We start from the raw sequence: 25,999 nt of genomic DNA on the forward strand, positions 1-25,999 counted from the left end.
AGGACACCCTGACTGGTGTAGCTCAGTGGACTGAGCGCGGGCTGTGAAGCAAAGGATCTCGGTTCGATTCCCAGTCAGGGCACATGCCTGGGTTGCAGGACAGTTCCCAGTGGTTGGACACATGAGAGCCAACCACACATTGATATTTCTCTCCTTCTCTCCTTCCCTTCCCCTCTCTCTGAAAATAAATAAATAAAATAATTAAAAAAAATAAAATCAGGACAATGACCATGTTCATTTTACTCATCTCACAATGTTCCTAAGATGAAATGGGGCAATACAGATGAAAATTATTTTTAATATATAAAGCATTATAAACAACTCATTACTACCGTTGTTATGTATCCAAATTAAGGAGTCTCTTTGGAAGAATATATACTTATTTTGTGAATAAGCAATAAAAGGTGTAGTGTGCTTGTTAAAACAAAAGTTTCTTTTTCTTCTTCCTCTCCCTCTCCCTCTTTCTCTTTTCCTTTCCCCTCCCAAACAATCCAGTCCTAAAGCCATTAGGTGGGGCAACACTGGTAAGTGTCTGCACTGGAAGGAGGAACTCACTACAACAGTGCAGAGAAAGACGTCTGAGCCCAGACAGTGGGGCAGGTGCACCCAGAGGGAGCAGCCTGGCTGTGTGTCAGTGTGTAGTGAGGCAGTGTCTGTGTACTGATGGAGTGGCAATGGAGAGAGATGAGTTCAGTGGACGGCAATTGTGTTAGTTCGCTTGGGCTGCTAGCAGAATATGATGAATGGGTGGCTTATAAACAAGAGACATTCATTTCTCACAATTCTGTAAGCTGGGAAGTCCAAAATCAAGTTGCTAACGTAATTGAGTTCTGATGAGACTCCTCCTGGAGTCTCCTGGTTCATAGGTGGCAACTTCTCCTTCTCATAGGTGGTAACTTATTGCTTTGTCCTCAAATGGGGCAAGGGGCTAGGGATCTCTCCCCCTATTATAAGGCACTAATGTATATAATGCATAATATATATTATATAGTAATATATTATTATATATAAAATAATGAAATAAAAATTGAAAGATAAAATAAAATATAAATTCATTATTTTATATTAAGTATATTATTATACTGTATATTACATCACTGGTTATATTATTTAATTATATATTATATTAATTATATAGCCATATTATATAATATATATTATATTATATTGCCATATATAATAACCTCAGTACTATAAAATAATATTTTATTTATTTTCTTAAAAGATTTTATTTGTTTAATTTTAGAGAGGGGAAGGGAGAAAGAGAGGGAGAGAAACATCAATGTGTGGTTGCTTCTCACATGCCCCCTACTGGGGACCTGGCCTGCAACCCAGGCATGTGCTCTGACTGGGAATCAAACCAGCAGCCTTTTGGTTCTCAGGCCCGTGCTCAATCCACTGAGCTATGCCAGCCAGAGCCATATCTTATTTATTTTAATAACTACTTAGACATGAGGGGAGGCTGACAGCTAACCTAATAATAGTTCAGTGAGGATTTGAATGAGTGGAAGAATAGGAGAACTCATTCCTGCAGGTGACCAGCAAATCAGCTATTCCAGTGACAACTTCCCAGGCACAGCCATGCATTCCAGTCTCTGCCTCAGCAGAACATTACAGGCAGTGCAGCCCCAGAACAGGCTGACATACATGGACGAGAGCCACTGTTAAATTTTTTTAGCTAGTTTTATACATAGCCATTGGTTAAAATTAAATTGTAAATGTAAAAATTCAGTATAGTAAAAAGAACAGTAATTGCCAAAACACATTGCATCCTGATCATTTACTACACTTTACCATTACCTATGCCCTTAGGGTTATTTATGATTATTGAACTCACATGGTGAAAATACTCTCTAATAAACACTACTGCCCTTCCTGTCTCCAGATTGGTGATATCTCATTGGTAGCCTGAAATTGGCATGCTGGAGTATTTATGGAGTGAAAATAGGTGAACACTACACATCATGTATGATTATATACTGATTGTACAGATTTAAGGAAGTGGCAGAGGAATGTTAATAATTCAATTAAATTTAAATGGGTGTTGTGTCTGTAGTCATTACATTATGAGGGACACAAAAACATGAGAAAATATTTTTCCATTATCAAAAATATCCAACTCAGCAAAGAAGTCACTCGCGTCATTGATAAACCCATGAAAGTCTGACATACATCTCTGCAGTTCACTCTTCCCTTTGCTTCTTAACAAAGAAGTCAACCAACATTTGTGTTAGAACTATAGTTAGTCATTGGTTAGAACCGTGAGTCAGTAATAAGTACAAGACTGTATCAAAAATCAACAAAAGCATTATGTTATAATTGGCATGAAATTTATAATAATAAATTATAATTATAATAAATTATTATATAATTTAATAGACTTTATTTTTTAGTTTTAGATCCAAAGCAAAACTGAGCACAAAGTACAGAGGGTTCTAATAGATCACCTTCCCCCAAACATGCAGAACCTCCCCCACTCTCAGTACCCCCACCACAGTGATGCGTTTGTCATGACGAACCTATGTTGACACGCCATTATCACCAAAGATCCATAGTTTACATTAGTGTTCATTGCTGGCCTTGTACCTTCTATGTGTTTTGATAAGTATAGAATGACATGTAATCACCTGTAGTATCACACAGAATAGTTCACTGCCCTAAAAATCTTCTGTGTCCTATTTATTTCTCCCTACCTCCAACCCCTAGTAACCACTAATCTCTTTCCTGTCTCCATAGTTTTGCCTTTTCTAGACTCTCATATAGTTGAAAACATAAAGTTTATGACCTTTTCATATTAGCTTCTTTCACTTAGTAATATGCAGTTAAGGTTCCTCCTTTTCATGGCTTGACAGCTTGTATTCTATCATCTAGATGTATCATAGTTTATTTATCCATTTACCTACTTAACGATATCTTAATTGCTTCTAAGTTTTAACAATTATGAGTAAGTTTGATAATAAACATTTCTGTGCAGATTTTTGTGCATACATTTTTAAAATTGGGAATTGTCTATTATAATTATATTCTTTATATCAGTAAAATTTACAATCAACCTAGGTGCAAATATATATTTATACTTTTGATTTTTGGTTCTTGAACCTTTACCAGCACACACTGCATAAAGGCCATGGTGAACACTGGCTTTTTCTCTGAGTGAACGGAGAGGCCAATGTAGGATTTTGAGCAGGGGGCTGGCTGGCATGTTTTAAAGGTTCACTCTGGTTGTTGTGTTGAAATAGTGAACTAGAAATAGAAATAGAAGCAGCCAGAGAACCAAATAAAACATTGCCAATAAAGGCTGGGTTGGAGGATGTAGTTTAGCATGAGAACAAAGATGGCACACAAACTCCCCATCCACCAATCTAGGCCTTGACATCTCTGAGGGAAAGAGAGTCCACAGAGTAGATACTTACCCAGAATGCTGAGAGGAGAAAAGAACCCGAGGTTTCTTCTTTCTTATCTCTCCCCTCTACCCACACCTGAATCTAGAACACAAGGATTCTATAGCATTAAAATAATCAAATTGTAGGAGAGTTTTTGCTTTAATTTCTTCTTTCTTTTTTTCTCATTAGAATTTTTCTTTTGTAGGTGATTTTGCACCCAGAGTTCCTATCTTCCACCAGCCCCTTGTTACCCATGGATTACGAAGAGTTCGTCCGAGGCTGTCACCTTGGAGTATTTCCATCATACTATGAACCATGGGGTTATACTCCAGGTATGTGACATGTATAGATGGTAGAATGTTTTGAACATTATTTCATACATATGTATGTGATATTCAAACTTGATGTATAATTTCCTATTGGGTAGAGAAGCACAAAACCAAAGCTTAAGCAACAGAAGGAATGTGGGAAGTCATTTATGTCAGGTAAAGAGAATGATACAGCACTTATGGCAGACTTTCTACCAAAATGTCATTTAACAGGACAAAGTTAAACTTGATCTGAAATGATAGAGGATTTATATATAGTTTTTAAGATGTTATAAAACATAAGGAGATGAGCCACGACCAGTGTGGCTCAGTTGGTTGGGCAGCACCCCACAGAGTAAAATGTTGCTGGTTAGATTCCTGGTCAGGACACACGCCTGGATTGCGTGTTCAGTTCCCCCTGGTCAGGGACATATGAGAGGCAACTAATCAGTGTTTCTCTCTCACATCGATGTTTCTCTCCCTCTATTTCTCCCTCCCTTCCTTCCTCTCTAAGAAAATAACTAAATAAATAAAATGGTTTTTTTAATGAGGCAAAAAAGAGTTTGGGAAATACTCCGTAGTGAATGAGTCTTTCTGTTTTGGAGTAACCCAAGGAAGTTGGCCACTCCTAACCTAACCTATAATTACAGAAATAATGAAACATCTGGTGCTATAAGTTAGCATATTAGATAACTCTAATGTTTTTAAGAATAACCTTTTTTCTATAATACCAACTCTAACTTATTCCAGAACAACACATTAAAGTTTGTGTTTCTAGAAAGCCCAATGAATATTTATTTCATTAAATTCACCAAATGAAGATATACTGAGTTTATATGGATACCTGGTATTTTACTACATGTGTGTTAATCAATATTTTTAAAATAAGAATTTGTTAAGTTTCATAGAATTATAGCCAAAACTGTATGTATGTATGTATCTATCTATATGTCTATGAATTTTTCTAGTGAGAAGTTCCATAGTTTTACCAGATTCTCAAATGAATCAATAATCTTATTCTACCTTCCTCTCCTCATCACCTCGCCCCCATCCTAAATTAGGAAACCACAGCTCTCTAGAGAAAAACCAAAGGAAATAGGTGATTGCAGAACATGAGAAAAGGTCACAGTCTAAACTGTGTTATTTCATAGGCATAGAGATCTCTCTCTTTTTTTTTAAACCTAACCCCACTAGCCAACCAAGAATTATTCCACAATCAAGTACAATTTCCTTGTTAAAAATACAGATATCCTCGAAAGTGTTAATGTGTTGTGAGATATATTTGATATTTTCTGAAAAACAGGTTTTGACCAAAAGGTGAGGGAGGACTGAGACCATAGGGTTCACCGGGGCACACGAGAAAGTGGAAGGGGTTTGTGCAGAGGGGGATTTCTCTGGTGGGAGGAGCTGGTCATGGCCAAAACATTGACCTATCCCATTAACTTGCCCAATGCTTAGAAACATAAGCTTAGAATGGAGTGAAAAGCGAACCCAGTAGTGAGAGAGGACATGTAGAGGAGCAGTTCCCAGCAAGAGCTCTGGAGCTGGGCCCCTGGCTGCAGATCCCAGCTCTCCCAGGCCCTTGACTTTGCGAAGGTGGCCAAGCCATTTAACCTGTCTTAAATGTCTTCATCTGTAAGGTGGAAATAATGGAGGCCTCACGCCACATGGTTGCTGGAAAGACTCAATGAGTTAACACATGTTCAGAGCTGAATACCGAGCCTGGCACAAAGTAAATGTTGCCATTGGTAGGGATAGGTGAGGGCTTTTTTCTCCTCTGAGTGCAGAAGAGGACACTGGAGCTGGTCTGAAGCCAAACCTTTGTCTGTTTCCCCTGGCAGCTGAGTGCACTGTGATGGGTATCCCCAGTGTGACAACCAACCTCTCCGGCTTTGGCTGTTTTATGCAGGAGCACGTGGCTGATCCTACTGCATATGGTGAGGTTTCTCATTATTAACCCATCCCAGAGATAAGTGACATTTAACCAAACAGAGCCCAAGGTCTTCACAGAACCTAACTCTAGAGCTATCCTGTTTAAGCGAATGTTTATATCTCTTGTTTAACAAAAAGTAGATTTAATTATGTGGTCTATAAAAAATAAAATACTATTAATATTAAACACATTGCCCAACAGACAAACTAGAAAAATGAGTGAAATGAACAAGCAAAACTGACACAGAAAAACAACAGTGAAAGAAGCATTAAACTTGGCCCCAGCTGGTGTGGCTCAGTGGATTGAGCATGAGCTGAGAACCAAAAGGTTGCCATTTCAATTCCCAGTCAGGGCACATACCTGGGTCGCGGGCCAGGTTCCCAGTGGGGGCCACATGAGAGGCAACCACACATTGATGTTTCTCTCCCTCTTTTCTCCCTCCCTTTCCCTCTCTCTAAAAATCAATAAATAAAACCTTTTTAAAAAGTGTTAAACTTGGATCAACCTGCCCTTTACCCTTTTCTCCTCTGAACTGGTTTGTCCCTGTACTACCTCGCAGGGACAGTACAATGACTGTAATCCCAGGAGTGATGTTACAATAACTGTGGTCTCAGAAGTGATAGTACAATAACTATATTGGTCGGCATAATTATTTCAAAGGTCTATGCCAAGTTAGCAAAATTCCCTTAGGTTGTTTAAGATGGCAGGGGAATCTGCATATCACCATGTCTGGGTCCATGTTGCCTAGCAGCAAGTGAAGCCCCAATGGGCTCGATTCTCTACCCACACACTGCCAGTTCCCTGTTCTCGTTGTCATTGTTCTCTTTCCTCAAGCTAGGTTCTCAGCCACAGATGCGCCCTGGGAACATGGGGGGGGGTCTAAGAGGCCCTGATATCCAGGTCACCCCAGAAGTGAGCCCCTAGGAAGAGTCATTGATCCAGAGTATCCTTTTACCAACAGATTTTTTTTAGAGCAAGACCCATTCTGTTGGCTGTATGTTGGTGAGAGTTTTTAGAGTGTGAGGATATCATAGAAGATACACAGGCTTGGAAGGGAAAAGATAGAGTAGAGGCAGTAGGGAATTAGGGAGTAGGTAGTGCACACGATCTACCAAAGAACCTAAGAAATAGGAGAGGAAATGCTCTAAGGTGAGCTCTATTTTTTACCTGTGCTTTGGCTTTTGTGCCCTTCAGGTATTTACATTGTTGACAGGCGGTTCCGCTCCCCAGACGATTCTTGCAATCAGCTGACTCAGTTTCTCTATGGATTCTGCAAACAGTCACGCCGCCAAAGAATTATCCAGAGGAACCGAACCGAGAGGCTCTCAGATCTCCTGGACTGGAGATACCTAGGCAGAGTAAGCAAATCTGTGCCCAACACAGAGGATCACTTAGAGAACCCCACTGGACCACCAATACATTGATTCTAGTTGTAATTTGTAAAGTCAAGTCATGATTATTAAAATCTCTGTGATTTTTATATACTTTTTTTTTACATATTATGAATTTGCAGTCTCAAACCCAGTCTTTCACATCCAGTCTGAGCCCATAACAGCAAGCCCTTTGGGATATAGCACCAACCTTATTCTATGGCCATCACTTAACTGGATGCATTACAAGTGCACAGAAATATTCCACAAAGATGAGGAAAACATCCAGAGGAAAACCCCTACTTTGTTTCCATCTAAGAGATAATGTGATCTTATCCCTTAGCTACAGTAGTTAACAGGAGTAATACTGCTTTTCAAATGACAAGTGCAAAGGAAAATACCTTCTTCAATGCAGTAGGTTTATAAGCACGCAGTGTTCGTATATAATAGCACTGGCTGATTTGTATAATAAAAGATGTACTCACTTTGCCGTCACATAATGTATCTGCTGTGATACTGCTCAACTTCCCCAGGCAAATGATAGATGCTGCCATTTGCTGCCATATCTATGCACCCTAATCCTAATGCTCATTGTAACCCTGGGTGAATAATTTTATTGTCTTCTTATTATAATGAAAGGAGAATGATAAGGGTCTTAGGCAGAGATTTTCAATTTTCTTCATCTCATGGCACACATAAAGTAATCATTAAAATTCTGCAGCACGTCAAAAATATCTCTTGTTGCCAATCTATCAAAAAAATAAGTATGGCTATTGTGGTGTTGGCTGTTGGTATTTTTCTCATTTGACAATTTAGGGGAAAAGAGGTTGCTGCCTGAGACTAAACACTCAGCTATTGCATGTTCTAAAAATTCTTGGGGCATACTGGTGGAAAATCACTGCTCTTTATCTGCTTATTCAGGCCTCATCTTTTCCCCACACCATACAGTTTATGGAATGAAACCGGTGTTTTCAGTGCCCTTAGCACTAATTCAGAATTCAGTCAGGCCCATATAGCTTTTCCATCCAATGTTTTGTAGCATTTCTTGAGCTGTTTATTGAAAAATAATAATTATGAACTATCATTTTCTCCTAATTCTCAAAGGTGGGATGAATAGAATGTTACTTTAAAAAAATAAATTTTATAACTAAGACAAGAATACTTTATCTAATAACTTGGTTGTTAAAGTATATAAATCTTTAACTTGTGAATTTGTGTTCTATCATAGTACTATCAGCATGCCAGGCACCTGACGTTAAGCAGAGCCTTTCCAGATAAATTCCATATGGAACCCACATCACCACCATCGGTAAATATTTTATGTATTGGGTATTTGTTTTGAGAGCTGGATTTATTACTTATGATAACTCTTAACAATACCTTTTAATTTGAAAGTAGCCAAGTGCACTATTAATAGGTTTTCACAGTGTCACATTAAAGCAAAGACCAGAGGAACTGACAAATCAGAGCACCTCACAGCCCTTGCCTCAGAGTTGGCCTCGTGTGTGAGATGAGCAGGCAGTCAGCTAACTCGTGTCCCTGGAGCAGCACCTTCACACTAAAACTCTCTCGGACTCAGGGCTTGAAACCGCTCCATTAGACATCCATTCTTTTGAAAGTTGCTCAAAAACAGAGTAGCCTGCTTTAACAGGAAGTTGATTTTCTACCCAAGGAAGTGTTTAAATACAGGGTGATAACTTGGCAAGAGTAATATAGATTGAAGCCAAGGACCACAGGAAGAACTGGACAAGATGGGCATTTGTGTTCCACTCAGCAGTGCCCATCAGGTAGTCTTCTGAAATCCAACTACCCCATATCAGTGGGACAACATAGACAGCTTGCCATCAGACTCAGTTAGAAGGACATAAAACAGGAAACATAGCTAGAAGCAGAGCAGCATCAGACATTTCTCTTCGGTGACATTGTCCTTACAACAGTCTACATAGTAGTTGAGGAGCTACACTTCTTTGTCCCTCTGACCTTCAGGTGATAGCTTAGGTGCAAGAACCCATAACATTGAGTATGAGATCCATCTTAGCTTCTGGGACTCACAGGGGCCAGTATCTTGTATTAATTCCCACAGACATGTTCCATGGTCTGTCAGGAATATGCCCAATTACAAGACTCATCAAATTCAGGGATTTTCCCAAGGTACGGAGCCTCCAAGTTCAGATGTTAATTTCCCAACCAGGGGTCACTTTTACCATAAATAATTTTGCCTGATAATACAATTTATATTCCACCTTTATCAGATATCCAAGAGAACAGACCTAGAAAGTTAACACAAGGTAAAATTTGCCCATAGAGAAAATGAAAGGGTTTTGTAAATCCCTCAAACTTCACTCCCACGTTCATGATTTTAACAGAGTTAATGGCTCAGCATTTTAGAGGTGGATGTTCCAGTTGAGGATAATTGATCTTCATTAATCTACACATTCAACCATTGAGTATGAAGTGTCTCCTCTGAGCCAAGTCCTAAGTGCAGGACTCAGCTTTTTTTCTCCTGGGTTACTTTCGGGTAGAGTGTCTGAACCTTGAAATGACTCTACAAGTATGATGTAATAATAATGGATAAAAGTAGTTTAAATACATTGACAAGCACTGTGACAATTTCACACACATTTCTCCCCAAGAAACGGGGAGCTCATTCAAACATGAGCATCCCCAGAAGGCAGGGGTTGCGTTTCTCATCTGCTTCCTCGGTGCCATTATTGTGCCTTACCTGTGTTTGGTGCTTAGTATTGCTTATAAAATGAGCTATCTCAGTGCATCTTAGGCAGAAGGGCAATTGGACTAAATTCTAGTGATCTTTGCTCATTAACTGAAATAAAAATAGCTGGTCAGATTTCAAGGTTAGCTCAGTGGCCCAGTCAGCTTCCAGGATGCTTTGTGGTGGTGGCCGTCCATGGCATGTCCAGGCTGGCCACGTCCTGCAGTTTCACTGAGCAAATCTAAAGGGTGATGGAGAATGACACTGTCAGCAGCGTAACACAACATTTGACGTGGAAGGTTCTAGAGTGATCATCACCCTGGAACAAGTCTCTGCTCTACCATGTATATGTTTTATGACCTTGGCCAAGTCATTTGGCCTCTCTAACCCTTAATTTTCTTCTATAAATCAGAAAAACAAATTTATTGCAATGCAATTATAAAGATTAAATAAGAAAACATATAGGTAGTACCTGGCATATGTCGGTGTTATTAAAATAAAGTTATTCATTTAATGAATCTTTCTTGAGCTTGTTGGTACCAGAATCAAAATGAACCAAAATCAGTAGCCCCTGAGGAGACCACTGAAAATATCCAACTGTGTTTTTTTGTAATAAAATGTACATGCAAAATGTTTACATATTGGAAAATTAAGTTTTTTTAATGTTTGTGTCTTATTTTATCTTTGGCAGACAGAGGGATTTAAATATCCCAGGCCTTCCTCAGTACCACCTTCTCCTTCGGGGTCTCAGGCCTCCAGTCCTCAGAGCAGTGATGTGGAAGATGAATATGAAGATGACAGATATGATGAGGAAGAGGAGGCAGAGAGGGATCGGTTAAATATTAAGTCACCGTTTTCTCTGGGTCATGTTCCTTATGGGAAGAAAAAGCTACATGGTGAATATAAGAACTGAATTCCACACTTGTTCAGCAGAGCTAATTTAGTGAGAGCATAGTAAGAATGATTATTTAAAGAAATGAAAAGTGCCACAAATTTCATTTTCTTCTAAGAATCACAATGGAATTTATTCTTGGCCTCAAAATAGAAAACTAAGTCAGTAGCAATTTTATAACTTAAAATCCAAGTTACTTTCTTCAACTTCTTTTTCCCCAGTAAACTTAGGCATGAGGAAGAGTGTTCATTAAAGAAGGAAGACTGGCAGTGTTTTTAAAATGGTTAATTTAGGCAATAACAATTTTTGTTTACTAGTGTTTTCCAAATGATCATCACTATAATCCTTTGTTTAGTATTTATGCAGCTTCTACATCTACCAAACAAGTCTCCCATTTTCCCCGCTGAAAAGATCCTGTTCTTAACCATGAAGGTTCAATACCTACCTATTTTTTAAAAATCAGTCTTTAATGATTATTTTCACTTTTCACATGTGCCAGAAACATGAATTCATATCTCGCTTTGCTGATAACCAAAATGCACAATAAAACAGCTATCCTAAATCCAGATCTCGATGCATAGCCCTGCACATTTACAGGATCACATCTCATTTTAATTTGTGCTGTGGCTTCTGATCATAGCATATTTTTATTGATTAAAAGGAAAACGTATTTGAAAACATGGTCGCTTAGCCACAGATGCTAAACTGTTAAATCCAAATTAATAAATATATCAATATTTAAAGATTTACTTTCATTGATAATGTCTTGTTTAAAATTCTTTTAGACATTTAAGTAAGATAGCACATAAAGTACCTGCTATGTAATAGTGCCTTATAAAGGACAACATTTTTTAAATGTGTTTAAAAAACCATCAAAAGGAAAATTTAGAATCAACTTTGTAATGAGGACAGTGTCTCTAATGCATCTATGAGATGCTTGGAGACACTGCTGAATGACTGTATTGAAGCATGTTTTAAATGTAATTAAGTCTAAATTGGCACAAACAAAGCAAAACAAAGTCACACACACTCTTGGACTGTCTTTTTCACAACTGAGAATTATCACTGAGTGTTATTTACATCAGAGCGAACACCTTCATTGACCTGTCAGCTGGTCTAGGTCAATAGAGGCTCTAAAAATGTTCTGGCCTTCTCAGCGAGGTGCAGTTGATGGCAACAATGGAAGGGCAACCATGATGGTGCATCTGATGGTTCAAGAGCAGCTCAAAACTGTAACCAGGTTTCCTGCTGCCCCGCTGTTAGGGAAAATGTAGGAGAATGGTGGGCACAAACATCAGGCCAAAATGGGAGATGGTTGCAAGCTCACCTCATGTAGAGGTTCAGGAAGAAGGGAAATCAATGACCTAGAGCCCAAGCCTTGAATCATCACAACCCATGGATGCCAATGAACCCGGTGTCTGCAGGGCAGTTTGAAAGGTCTGTGCCGAAGATCAGAAACAGTATGAGATGGATTTGTGCTACAGCACAGTCTTTTGCTGAAGTACCAGAGAGATCTAATGATAAAAAGGAGTTTCGCTATTACAATAACCACAAAAAAATGTATCCCTGGTAAAGTGGCACACTGTGTTGAAATGATACTCTTAATTGGTAATTGGTTGGGTCACTTATTGAAAACATGAGCTATATAAGAGTTATTAATATATAACTTTAAAAGTCATCAAGTGCTTCTTTTAAAAAATAGAATAGTCCTCTGATTAGAAATGAATACAATGCTACTATATGTGGAAATTGACAGGCCTGCAAACACCTGGTTTTGAGTGGCATGTGTAGGAGTCAGCGCTTCTACCCTGCAGTGGGTCCTCTATTCAGACAGCCACAGCCACGTGATTCCATCCTCTTTTCCTGATCATTTATTGCCCTTAGCCCAAGAATGACAAAGCTCAGTGAGTAGCAACAATCAGGATTGTTAGATGATTCTATATCTAATACACAGTAGGTGCATAAATGAATGGTCTTATTGGGAGAAACAGGTACAAAAATGCTTTTAAGGAATGTATGTATTCATAGGGTAGAGTATAGGAGCTATAGAAAATAGTTTGTGTGTGCCTGACCAACTGGCAGCAAGACTTTTTATAATGCACTGTGCTACACTTCCTTCATGGTAAGAGTTAAGGTTAAGAGAGCTGGTTTTACACATATACATGAGAATATAAAATGTTACAAGCATGATACTAAGTTTTGCAGGGCACAAGGAAAGCTAAGAAGAGGAACTGTTCAAGTGTACCCTGGGGAGGGTCAAAGAGACTTCATAGGATGAGCCTAACTTTTGCTTCACAGGGTAGTTTTAAGGATCAAGTCAAATTAGAAATGACCTTTTCCTGAAGGAACTTATAGTCCAGAAAAAAGGAGACCAACAGGTTACATTCCCAGCTCCCTTTCCTCCGGAAGCTGAACTAAAACAATGGAACTCAAGGTTGATAGGATAGAGACTCTTATTTCTCATAGCCAGGTAAAGAAAGAAATGTGGCTTTTGATACGTGGGCCTCTCTGCCTTCTTGTCTGTCTCACGATCACAGTGGTGGTGTGGGAGGAGAGGAGGTGTCCTCTGGGAGGAGAGGAAGTGTAACCGAGAGCCCACACTGAGGAACATACACATGCACACACGGTGGCAAAGAGGGGAAGAGCAGTGAGAACTGTGTCCAAGTGGCTGTGGGTCCAACCGGGAGGCGGGAGTGGTCTAGTACTTGGATGTGCACGGGAGGCAGATGGTTTCCCAGTTCGGAAATCCAAGCCACACAATGTGAAAATTTTTGATCACTGATCATTTGTTCGTTTCAGTGTTGAGAAAGGTAGAAATAAAGAGAATGGCAACGAGACTCTAAGAGAGATAGAACGTTATGGCCAGCTGGGCACAGGCGCCATTATGCAATGGCCGTGTGAATCAGCATATCGGTACAGCTGGAATTCAAGTACTTATAATACATGAAACTGATATTATTTTAATGGCTACTGGTTGTTTAGACAGCTTTTTAAAATGCTGTTTTAGAGCAAAACATTTGAGATTGTTCTAGGTCACTGTTGGAAGAATTACTTTACAAGATAGATTTTAAAAGTGTTCTGGGAATAAACATAATATTTAAATGAATAGTATGGCTTACTATTCAATAAACATAATGTTTAAATGAATAGTACAAGTCGATGTCAAATGAGTAAATAAATATCAATAAACTGGGTATATGCACTGTCTACAAAATCCACTTTAAAATCAAATTATAATTAATGACAGGTACCTATTATAATGCCACATAGGTTTTTTTAATGCGAGCATATTTGGGGGCAGAAATCAATGTTACATTAACTTGAATATAATTTCAATATTCAACTATGAAACAAGATACAGACAAACCATATAAGCAGGGTTTTGATTTCTTAACACAGTAAAACTAATTCTAAGTTACAGAGACATTCACATAAGGATATTGTTTAGCTACTGAATAATGCCTATATACTGAAGACAGAATTAACAATACTTTCTACTTATGGCATTTATCAATAACTATCAATTAATTAAGACAATGAACATGATGCTTGTTGTACAATAGGTATACATGTGCATATATATTTTTCAGATAGTAATGAACCCAGGACAACTTTAACAAGGAGCAAATTAGGTATATTTCCATGCACTTACATTATCAGAGTACCTTTGTATAATGTCACATAAAGCCTAGAGTTCTAGCTGATTAGAGCAAGCAGTCTTTGAGTGTGTTTAGCCATGGAAAATGAGTTACCTCTAAAGAACCAGTTTGTTCTTTCTATACAATGTAGAAGATCAGAGTGTGTCTCATTTGCTTCTTTGCTGGTACCTTTCAGTTCCCTGTTTCTAACTGAATTCAGGGAAATCCCAGAGAGTTCAAGGGCAAGCTCCAAGCTGTGGAAACTACCACCTGCTGCAGCCTCACCGAAGAGCCCTCTCTCAGCTGCTGCACTGAGGTCTCCTAATCACAGGGCTGCTTCCCTACCCCTCTCTCCACTCCCTTCACTACAACTTACTTCTCCTGGATGAACTGCTAGGCAAATCACACTCTACTCTTTCCCATCCTGACCCGTGTTTCCCCTCACCATCCTGGGAGGTGGGAAAAGGAAGAGATTCCCTGCTGAGTGACAAGTGGGTAACAGAAGGAGAAAAACTAACAACCAGTAACACTTAGATGGAGATGGCTATTTGTTGTAACAAAAAAACCACTACAAAGAATCTTCAGTCTTTAATTGTAAATGTGAAAAGAAATTCAGGAGTAAGACAGATGATGATCTAAACAGGACCTGAAGTAATTTTTTTAAAAAAGGTAATGATATAAGTAGCTAAGAAGTCTACCTAACTTTTGTTTCTAGAAGAAAAAAACTAGCAAGTTGTGCATATCCCTAAGACCACAAATGAAGTAAAAAGGGTCCACCAGGTTTATCCACGCAGTCCATGTCTTCAGTAAGAATAGAACTGTAACTGGATGCAATTTGGTATATTTTCACCAGTGTAGCAGACTGTCATCCAGGAATCTGGTTTGATCAAAGTTTTCTTCTCCAGCTGTAAGAAAAAAAAAATACATAAAATCAACCCACCTTCCATGTTTTTAAAAAAGATGAAGAAAACCTCAGGAAATACTTAGCCCCCTAAGATATGTTAACTCATGCACTCTGATACTAACCCCCCCCCCCAAAGTAATGGGTTTTAATTAATTTAGTTGTATATGTTTCTCCTCAGCTTGAGAAACATCGGGGAACTCACATTTCACATCTGACTCTCCAGACTGAAGGAAACTGTAATGTGGTGTGTTTGATAGGAACCTAAAAAGGCCACAGGTCTCTCTCTGAGCATCCCTCAGGTCTAAAAGACCCACCATGAGGACCACTGGCTTGCCCCTAGGTTCTTTCTCTGTACTCAATTGTATCTTACTTGGGGAAGATGACACAGGATCACATTTACACATTTTCTTAGTAGATGAGTGAGAAGACTGGGAGGCACTGAGGCAGAAAGAAGGGACGTCTGTTGGCTGGACAGGATTGTAAAACTTTACAGCAAGAGGAATCCCTTCTGGGGCCTGGATAGGTAAGGAGTCAGATGGTAACCCCCAGGAGCCCCGGGGCTCCAAAACTGGGTAGAAGAGCTAACACTGGGGCTGGGGAGAGGGAGTAGCCAGAGGCAGAATGCCTCTTCCAATTTTCCTCTAAAATCGTTTCCAGATAAAACCACATCCCTTCAGCTTAGTTACAGTATAATTTGAATGCCTGAGTGGCATTTTAACTTGAATTGCCAGTATATTTAAAATAATGGAAATAACAGACTGTTCTTTAAAACGAAGGAAAAAAAACCCTCCACTAGAAAGGCATCCCTGTATATAGCGTACTGTAATAAAAACCCACTGTTTAAAAATGAGCCATCCAAATTATATCTTGGGACTTCAGAATAAAAATTTGAAGATGACTAGTGATTAACATATCACATGGGAATCCAAAACTTTTCCATCAGTTTAGACAAAATTTTGTTTCCTCATTTCATTATCAGAGACAAGCCACTCTGGCAGCTTCAATAATTAAAAAATATATGCATGTATTTTCCAAGACTTGAAATGGGGATCTATAATCACATATTCTTCCCTTAAGTTTCTAATGCAGATCCCTCTCTTCCTTGTTAAAATAAGCTCCTTCCTTCTTTTATTCTAGCTCACTTACCTTTCTGGCTCTGCAAAACTTCCCAGCAATCAAACCTAAAAACTTCACTGTGAGTAAGTGTGCCACATCCTGAATTTAGAGAATATCACCTTAGACGCAGCATCCTCTACAGTTACCTATTTTCCGCCTTTTCACTTCGAGAGCTCTGAAACCCATGACAGCTAGTACCTGCTTTCTCTTTGCTCTGCAGTCGATTTGCCCTCTTATCCCCAATTCCCTGTAAACACGGTTTCACAAGGGACAGGACAGCAGCAAACTGAGTCCCTGGGCAGGCCCTGAGCAGAAGTCTTGGGGACTGGCTGGATGTTTGATGACCCCTCCTCGGCAACACAATAATCTTCCTCTCCTTTTGTATTCTTAAAACCATTCTGCTATATTTGATGCCTCTAATCCCTCCTTTCTTGAGACTTTCCATCCTGGACTTCTGGATATTCTGTTATTCTGCTTCTCCTGCTACATCCCTGCCTGCTTCTCTTAATGTCCCTCCACTGTTATGATGTTTCCTTTTTCCCTTGATCTCTGGGCATTCTCCAAGCCAAAATCCTTTATCATCTGCCCTTCTCCCACTACATCTGAAGCCTCAGAGGGACTTCCATTTTCACAATTTCAACCTTGATTCACTGGTTCTCATTTTCCACACTGAGCATCTGAGTAAGTTGGGGAACTTATTAAGGATACAGATTCCAGGGCCTCATTCAAGTAGTACAGAATCAAAATCTTTGGGCCTCAAGCCAAGAAATCTGAATTTTCAGGAAGCACTCCGGTTAACTCTGATGCAACCGGTACACAGTTGAAGAGCAGAAAACCACTGACTAATACACCTTCACTCACTGGAATGTTTCTTTCCTCTCAAACTGAACCTTAGTTACATCCACAGAAATTTTCAATCCTTATCAACATCACCATTTTAAACTCTCACATTAAAAAATTTGCTGATCTCTGGATTCTTTTTTAAACCCTTAGTGAATAGTTATCCCATATTATCTATTCTCCCTTGTAGGGCCCCGCACAGTGAAGCCTCTCCACCTGTCCCCCTTGACTTGGTCTCATCACTTCGCTCCCACGTTACTTCCTTAGTTCCCTACTGACTCCCCTCTCCAGCCTTTCCTCTCTGACACCATCCGCTTGAGAGGGAGCCTGGGCGTAATGGAAAGAGCTACAGGGTCACACAGACCTGAGCTACAATCCCAGTGTCACTTCTCACCGCGTGACTTTAGGAAAGTAGATACACCTCTAGCAGGTTCAGTTTGCTGAGCTGTAAAAATTAGCTCTAATCTGGAAAGATGAATGTCTGGTAGATAACCACATGATTTCACTTCCATGTGGAGTCTAATGAACAAAATAAATGAAAAAAACAAACAAACAAAATGGAAACAGACTCACAGAGATTGACAAAAGGGAGGGCGGTCAGGGGGCAGGTGAAAGTGGTGAAGCGATTAAGAAATACAGATGGGCGGTTACAAAACAGTCATGGGGATGAAAAGTAGAGCATAGGAAATATAGTCAAATCTATTGTAATAACTATGTGTGGGGCCAGGTGGTTACTGGCAATACCTGGAGACCACTCTGTAAAGTATAGTATTGTTTAACTGCTATACTGTACCCCTGAAACTAATATAGAATACTATTGAGTATAACTTATAATTGAAAAACTAAAAATTAATTTAAAAGATTAAGGTCTGATCCATAGTAGATGTTCCCATGTTGTAGCTGTTGTTGTTGCTCTTATCGTCACCCTAGATGCCACAAACAGATTCGTGTTGCTTCACCATGTTCTCTCTCTGCTGAAAATCCAGAGAACATCTTACTGATTCTCAGAGAGAGAATAAGTTACCTTCTGTTCTTCATCTCAGGTCCAGTATGTAGCTGTTATGTCACAGTGGGCAAATGACCCAATCTTTCTGTGCCTCTTATTTCCTTACCTGTAAGGTGTGGATAACAAGGGTGCTTATGTCCCTGAGTTACAGTGAGGGTTACATGTGTTCATCTGCATCCAGTGCTCAGAACAGCACCCGACCCACGGCATTTTAGCAAGCCCTCTATAATTATTCGCCAGAGGTAGCAGAAATAGTCACCATCATACTCTATCATGACCGCTGCTCTCGCAATCTGCTATCCCACTGGCTGCTCACCCCATCTTTTCCCTGCAAAGGCCACTCTCATCCTTGCTTTTGCTTAATCTGCCTGCCTCCCTGCCTGCCACAGAGCCTGGCACCCAGCAGGCATAAATGCGTATTTGCTGAATTAAGTATTGTAATCCCTGCTATTCCGGCAACTCAGCCCGGGCCGTGCTCTAGCTAGGTTCAGAAGACCCCCTTATCCGACTTTTGCATCTGCTGCTTATCCTCATAGGTATTTTTTCACAACAAAACCATAAGCCTGAAGCCAGAAACGCCCCTTCCCACATGGTCAGTCCGATACTAGGCACCGAGCATGTGTGTTTTCTCTGCTTGCACAACTGTCAAAGGCCTGGGCCAGCAGCCTGTGCTGTGTGCACCAGACTACTTACCCTGTATTTTTTATATATTATAACACTTAAATTATGCCATGAATATGGCATCATTACACTTTTTAAAAGGGGAAAGTCTAGGTCTGTTTATTATGCTTCGAGGACCTCTATTTTTAATAGTAATAAAACGTATACGCCTTTTTCACTGGGCTGTTAGCTACCCTGCACATGGGCATTATTCCATTTTACCAACTGATACTGAGGCTCAGGGTCACCCAGCAACCACAGCAGCAGAGCCAGAATTTGAACCAAGTACTGTTATAGACTCCACAAGGCGCTGGCTAATCTATTATCAGCTGCCTTAATTCAAATGGCAATTTTAATACTACATGGACAGAATGTCTCTATTTGAAGGTTAGACCTAATCCTGGCATAGAAGAAGCTGTCCAGTGCAGTGTAGTGAAAAGTACACAGACTTAGGATCAGAGCCAGCCCATATCTATTAGGGTAAGCCATATGAACCTGCCGTATTTGTAAGTAATTTAAAAAGGGGGGTGGTGATTTTTAGCAATTTCATTTAGTACACCCTTTAACAGTGAGCAACTGGATTTGTGATTATTTAAACCTCTTTTGGCCTGATGTTTTCAACTATAAAATAATGAATTTGGACTTTGAATTTTTTCAGTTCTAAGAGAAATAATGGTTACAATAGACTGTGGATTGTGGAATTCATATGAAATTCTCCAGTCTCATCAAAGAAATATTTTTATGTTCTTAGGATTCACTTTAATGAAAGATATACTGGTCTTTAAACAATCAGCATTCTATACATTTCTGGGGTAGAGGCAACTGTTAATTATTTTAAAAAACCTGAACAAATAAAGGCAACTTTGTTGTATTCAACACAGAACCCCAAAAGTTATCAAAGCGTCTATGTCCCACTGTTAAAAGGGAACACTACCTTCTTGTGGCTTCTGCAAGGAAGCCAACAGCAGAGCTGCTGCCTCTGGAAGAGTCAGAAGTAGAGCATTTGGACTTCGTCTTTCTGGAGAAACAAAAATGCATACAGATCCTATTAGCATTTAAATATTCACATTGAGCCTTGGCTGTTGTACCTCAGTGAACTGAGTGCAGTCCTGGGAAACAAAGGGTTACCAGTTCAATGCCCAGTCAGGGCACAGGCCTGGGTTGTGAGTCAGGTCCCCAGTAGAGGGTGCACAAGAGGCAATCACACATTGACGTTTCTCTTCCTCCCCCTTTCCTTCCCTTCCCCTCTAAAAATAAATAAAATCTTTTAAAAATAAATAAATAAACAAATAAACATTCACTTTGGTAAATAATTTCCCATTGTGTTATAACACTAGAAAAACCTCCAAGAAATAAGATTTTTGATGCCTCAGCAAAGAGTTCCAGAAGACATTTTTATAAATTGAAACATTTCACATTTCCCTTGGACGGACATTACTTACAATTGGTTGTTATGTATTTATTACAGGGTATGAAAGAGAATTTAGGCTATATAAAACACAGAATTTCATGAAAGCCAAGAGGATTAAGATAAAGAGCCCATGAGAAATTTCCCCCTTCAGAGCTTAATATCGGATGTCTGGTCAGGAAGGTTTGGATGTGATCCAGCTTGGAGCCTGGACAAGCTCCTCTCTCATTCCTTCCCAAACAGTTTGAGATAATGTACATTCCTGGGCACACACGTAAGGCAATTCTTTGACGGAAGGAGTATCTGCTAAATATATGCAAGATTATTTCAAATCTAAGTTGAGAGAAGACAAAACATCCTGATTCAACATAAACCATGATTTTTAATTTGAGAGCAACTGAAGTGGAAAAGCATCGCTTACCCTCTCGAAGGAGATCAGCTTAATCACAGTGCAATCTTGAAGAAGGTAAACGAATGCTCCCTAAGCATCTACTATGTGCTGAACACAGAGTTAGGTGTTTTTCAATATAAGTATGCTTTTTATTTTTAGCATTTCAATCTTTAAATTTTATAAAAATTAATTGCACTTTTATAATCCAGTGGCACGGAGAGTTTCAGTCCCCGGTACCATTCTGTATGGCCTCCATTTCTCAACTATTTCTGGTTTGGAACATTTTGATAGCTATTTCTAATAATATAAGAGGCACACGATTGAAGTTTCTAGGTGAGTCACTATCTTAACAACAATAAACAGTGGGCTCGAGGAAACTGTGAAGGTCCTGTCATAACGGAGAAGCTCACTGTGGGGGCTGCTGTAGTTCTGCCTGCCCCTCCTTACCCCTCTGAGCCGAACGACCGCCCCGGGATTTCTGCACACCCGGGAGCCAGAGGGCCATTTTCAGCACCTGCGACCAAATCGAGCTTGCAGGGTCGCAGCCCCAGCCTCAGAGCTGCCGCCACCTTTTACGCGGGGCGTCGTGAGCCCCTGCTCCGGCGCCCTGCCCACTCGGGCTCGGCCAGGGCAGGCTCTCGGGGCCGCCCCGCGCGGCGCCCTGCGCGGCGGGCAGAGCGCGCTGTGTCCTCCTCTAACGGCCCCCTCGCTCCCGCGTCACTCACCCGGCGGCAGCCGGTCGGAGAGGTCCTTCCTCCGACTCTGGTCGGAGATGAAGCGGCGGCCCTCTGCAAAGGCGAGACACGCGGCTCAGAGCCCGCCGGGCCCGGCAAAAACCACAGCCGCCGCGCGCCGGGAAGCGGGGACGCGGCGGCCGGCGCAGGGCTGCCGGGTGTCGGGCGCTCGGGGCGCAACCCAGGGCTCAGCCAGGCGCGCGAAAGACCGGAGGAAGCCTCCACGCGCCCCTGCCCGCCCCCCGCGGCCCTCCCCGACGCCCCGAGTGGACTGGGAGCAGCGGTCGGGTTAACCAGCCAGTGCGGTGTTCCCCGGGCAACCGTAGGGCCGCCCTCTGCGGCCGAGCACGCAACCCCCGCGGAGGGCGGCGGATTTCGGAGACCTCCTCTCGCTCCAGGTCCGACTCTCCAGCCCTCCCGCCTTTCCGTCACCGCCCCTTTCCCTTGACTAAGACCTGGGTGTCCTTGACCTCGATTATTGAAGGAAACAAAGGATATTATTCCCTCCCCGCAGCTCTCCATCCATGAGATGGACGCATGTGCCCGGAAGGACCCTCCTTTATTTCTGTGTAGGAGGAGCGGGGTATTTCAAACGTACGTGCACCCTTCAGGTACAGCATAGCTTGAGGAGTCCAGTTCCTTCTCTCAAAGAGTCTCTAGAACCCCGGAGAAGAGAGAAGCAGTTAATAACACATTGCAACCCAGCCCCTATTAAAAACAAAAAAGGAAGGGAAAGATGGAAAAGAAACAAAATAAAAGATAAAGGGAAGGAGGGAAAGAAAGAAAAGCGGGGGGGAGGGGGGAGAAGAACATTCAGGAGCATCTTTTTTCTTTTTTCTTTTTTTGCGTTTGAGTACCTGGGGCGCACTGTTAGCATTTCCCAGGAAAGAAAACACCAGGAAAAGAGTGAAGGTTGTTGCCGCCAGACTTCTGAGTCCCTGCAAGAAACCATCGATCAGAGATGGTCATTTCAGTGCCTGGAGAACCTGGTGCTTCCTTTCCTGGTGCCCGGACACTTCAAACCCATACTTTGCGCTCTGTTCTCTTTTAATACTCAGTATGCGGTGCCTCATTCCCCAGTCTGCCTTTTAGTTAAATCCAGAAGTTCTCTTTTTAAAGAAATCATTTAGAAATATATGTTCACTAATTAACCCAAATGACAAATTGCATAAGTGATTTTTCTTAGTAATATCCAATGATTCTAATATGTAAGGCATATTGTTTAAATATCCTCTAAAATGCTTCTTCAACATACAATATACAAAAGCTGTAAAGCTTTTTGTGAAATAGTTAAAAAGTCATAAGTAAATGAAACCTTTACTTGCCTTCATGGTCTGCTCCTTGCCAGAACCCGCAATAAATATAACTTTACCTCTGAGCTTTCCAATCTCATTCTGAAAGTGGGGCTTTTAAAATCTTGGTGTCAAGGACCCTTCCTTCACACTTCAGCAGAGTTAGGGAGTCCGCAGGGGTTTCTTGTCAGTCTTCAGGAGTGAGAGGCTCCGATGCCTCCTCCAGGAAGATTCGGCTGCAGGAAGTAGGGGAGTGACTGATGGGTGGGCATCATTCGTTTAAATACTGACCACCTCAGGGATATATTCCGAAAATATCAGCATTATTGCCCTTGCTTTTCCCATTGGTTTCTCAAAGCATTATCATCATCATCATCATTATCAAAGAAAATTAATAATTCCTGGCACAATCAAAACTAAATAACGTAAGAAAACTTGTTTTGGATAACTAGCTATCAAGTTATCACTGATGACTCAGGATGAATCACTGGGGCAGAAATGAAAAGGTTAGGGAACCTCAGTGGAATTTGACACTAGCTATTCCCTTAGTTCTCCATTCAATTATTTAATAAATATTTATCGAATGTGTACTATGTATTAGACATTCCTTTTTTTAGTTCAAGGGACACAGTCATGCATTAAAAGATAGTCTCCTCTTTGATCAAGCTTATCTTTTAGTCAGGGGAGAAATATTGTATACTAATAAATAGGTAAATAAGATAATAATATTTTAACTATTTTGTAAAGTAAAAGTAAATAACATGGTGTGATAAGATAAATGGTGGGTTACTACAGAGAAGGTAAAAATTGAGGGGAGTGGGTCTGGAAGGATAAGGTGGAATAAGACATGGGATAAATTGGAGTAAGAATTAGTATTCCAGGCAGAAGAAAGTAAAGCAAAATCTTAGGATGGCAAAGAGCCAGGCTTATCTGAGGAACAAGAAGGAAATCAATGGAGTCGGAGTTGTGTGGTTAATAGGGGACAGCACTTTGAAATGAGATTGGAGAGGAAGAATGGGTCAGTTGTTTGGGAAAATGGGTATAAACAAGAGGTGATGATGGCTTGGGCGTGGGTGGTACTTGCAGGAAATGGAGAGCTGCAAGTGAATTTGGGGTGTAGGTTGGAGGTAGAAAATACAGAACTTGTGGATGAATGAGGTATGAGGGTATGACAAAAATAAATTGAGGATGATTTTTTAGGTTTTTGCTTAAACATGGGGTGAATGATGAAAACTTATATTGAAGTTGGAGAGACTTGGTAAGGAAGCAGTTAGTAGGGAAATTAAGAGTTGTCTTTTGGGCATATGAAAATTAAAATCTATGTTAGTTAAATATACAAGTAGAATTGGAAAGTAGGCAATTAGGAATGCAAAATTCTACAGAACTCAGCGAAGAGGTCACTAGCCTGTGGATCCTTCTCTAAAGGCAGAAATGATCAGATTTAAGAATTCTAAGAATTTCAAGGCAGGGAAAGGATTGGGATTGAGTGATAACACTTAGGGAGTGAATGGAGTTAAAGAAGAAAGGGAGGGGCAGAGCTACAAAAATAAATGCACAGAGAATGAGCAGAGGAGAGCGGGTTAGGAAGCTGAGGGGAAGCCATCGGAAAGAAGGGAGAGATTCCAGGAGGTGGTGGGTTCCAGGAGGTGGTGGAAGGAGAATGTCCATTATGTTGAAAGGTCAAACTGGATGGGAACTGGAAAGTGTACACTGAATTCAGGAATATAATGGTTTTTGGGGACATAAACTAGATTGGTTTGGCATGAGGGTGAACAGGATATAAGAAGATAAAAATAAGTGTGGACAACTTCCTTTAAGAATTTCACTAAAAGGGAGAAAAGGAAAAATGACTGTTTCTTAAAGATAAGATACTTGAGTGTGGTAAATGTATGTTATTTTGGGGGGCTCAGTAACATCTGAACCCTCTTATTTTATTAATTGATTGATTGAGAGAGAGAGAGAGAGAGAGAGAAGAAAGGAGGAAGAGAGGGAGAAAAACATTAATGTGAAGAGAAACATCGATTGGCTGCCCCTAGTACATGCCCTGACCAGGGGCCAACCCCCCCACCCAGGTATGTGACCTGACCAGGAATGGATCCGGTGACATTTTACTTTGTGGAACTACACCTAACCAATTGAGCCACACTAGTTCGGCTATTTTTATTTTATTTTTAAGTTTTTCTTTTTTTTTAATCCTCACTTGAGAATGTATCCACTGATTCTAGACAGAGGGAGAGAGAGATAGATAGTGGCATGCGTGTGCAGGAGAGAGACAGACAGACAGACATTGATGTGGGAGAAACATTGATTGGTTGCCTCTCATATATGCTCCTGATTGGGGCCTGAACCCGAAACCCAGGACTGCGCCCTGACTGGGAGTAGAACCACGACTTTTGGGTCTGTGGACGATGCCCCAACTAACTAAGACACACTGGCCAGGGCTGAGCCCTTTTATTTTTAGAGGATTCCTACAATTTCCTAAATTAGGAATTCCTAAAATTCCCTGATATATGAATGATGAAATTATGACTTTTGGTGAGAGGTAGACACTTTTCTTTCTATTGTAGAAGCTGAAAATGCCAGCTCCTCACTTGCCCAGCCTCCCACACAGGTTGGGTGTGGGCACAAGATGGGGGCTTCACCATTCGAATGCACCCACTCGGATGCACAGTCTGAAGCTAGGATGGAAGCAAGTGGGGTTCTGGAGAAGCCCTGGTGCAGCAGTGGCTGTAGTAAGCCTGAGTTTGTGAGGGCAATACTGTCTACAGTGCTGACAGCAGATTCCAAGATGGTGCTACCCACTCCCACGTCCTTCAAATGAAGTCCTCCTGCTCAGACCAGTCCAGTTGTGTTGATTTCTCTTGATGGCAACTAAGAAACCAATTGCAGGACATATAGGTTGATGGAGATGATCAGTAGAGAAGGAGAAATGGATGACGAAGAAGAGAAGTGCAAAAAAGAATGCACTGAAGGCAAAGGGAATAGGATCCAAAGTATGTCAATATTCCATTGAAATAGTTAAATACATAGGCAGTTATTGAACAAGGTCCCGAGTACCCACCATATACTAAAGCATGATGGATTAGATGGTCCCTTTCTTTTAAGAGAGCAGCCTTTCCGGTATTGATGAACCACCTGGGAAGTTTGCTAAAATGCAGATTCTGGTTCAGTGCAGCTGGGGTAGGGCCTGAAATGCTGCATTTCTAATAAACTTCCAGGGGATGCTGATGCTACTCTACTGATCATGGGACATTTTGACTAGTAAAGCTGGAGACGCTGTGAGAAGTGAAGAAGCTACATCTTAGTAGAGCTAAGTAAAGCTTAGTAGTAAAGCTAAATCTTAGATCCGTGTGGCTGGGAGAGTGTCGAGCAGTAGAAATATTAGAGTATGGGGAGAGGACAGATGACTTTCAT

The 25,999-nt window shown here is 40.7% G+C and overlaps 2 protein-coding genes across 2 annotated transcripts in view; one reads left to right on the plus strand and one right to left on the minus strand.

The window, feature by feature from the left end:
* Window positions 1-10,764, plus strand: part of GYS2 (glycogen synthase 2) — a 41,650-nt gene extending 30,886 nt beyond the window's left edge. The window contains exons 12-16 of the mRNA XM_037033804.1: window positions 3,589-3,715; window positions 5,533-5,628; window positions 6,819-6,982; window positions 8,223-8,303; window positions 10,396-10,764. Of these exons, the coding sequence (XP_036889699.1) occupies window positions 3,589-3,715; window positions 5,533-5,628; window positions 6,819-6,982; window positions 8,223-8,303; window positions 10,396-10,617 (690 nt within the window). The 3' untranslated portion in view covers window positions 10,618-10,764. The remainder of the gene's footprint in view (window positions 1-3,588; window positions 3,716-5,532; window positions 5,629-6,818; window positions 6,983-8,222; window positions 8,304-10,395) is intronic.
* A 3,055-nt stretch (window positions 10,765-13,819) lies between these two features.
* On the minus strand, window positions 13,820-22,900 carry SPX (spexin hormone). The gene is made up of 6 exons (XM_037033954.1): window positions 22,666-22,900; window positions 22,151-22,231; window positions 21,892-21,949; window positions 21,285-21,347; window positions 19,695-19,778; window positions 13,820-15,139 (listed from the first exon to the last, which is right to left on the minus strand). Exons 1-6 carry the CDS (start codon window positions 22,684-22,686, stop codon window positions 15,081-15,083), a joined length of 366 nt encoding a protein of 121 aa, XP_036889849.1. The 5' UTR covers window positions 22,687-22,900; the 3' UTR covers window positions 13,820-15,080.
* Window positions 22,901-25,999: the final 3,099 nt, after the last annotated feature.

This window comes from Sturnira hondurensis, unplaced genomic scaffold (genome assembly GCF_014824575.4).
Source record: "Sturnira hondurensis isolate 20B ecotype Veracruz unplaced genomic scaffold, ASM1482457v3 Scaffold0021795, whole genome shotgun sequence".
Classification (NCBI taxonomy): Eukaryota; Metazoa; Chordata; class Mammalia; order Chiroptera; family Phyllostomidae; genus Sturnira; species Sturnira hondurensis.

Coding starts and splice junctions, on each gene's coding strand:
- SPX (XM_037033954.1), bottom strand. CDS start 22,686: ATGAGATTGGAAAGCTCAGAG. Junction 22,232..22,665: donor TGAGATTGGAAAGCTCAGAG/GTAAAGTTATAT, acceptor GGTTTCTTGCAG/GGACTCAGAAGTCTGGCGGC. Junction 21,348..21,891: donor GCTGTACCTGAAGGGTGCAC/GTACGTTTGAAA, acceptor TCGCCTTTGCAG/AGGGCCGCCGCTTCATCTCC.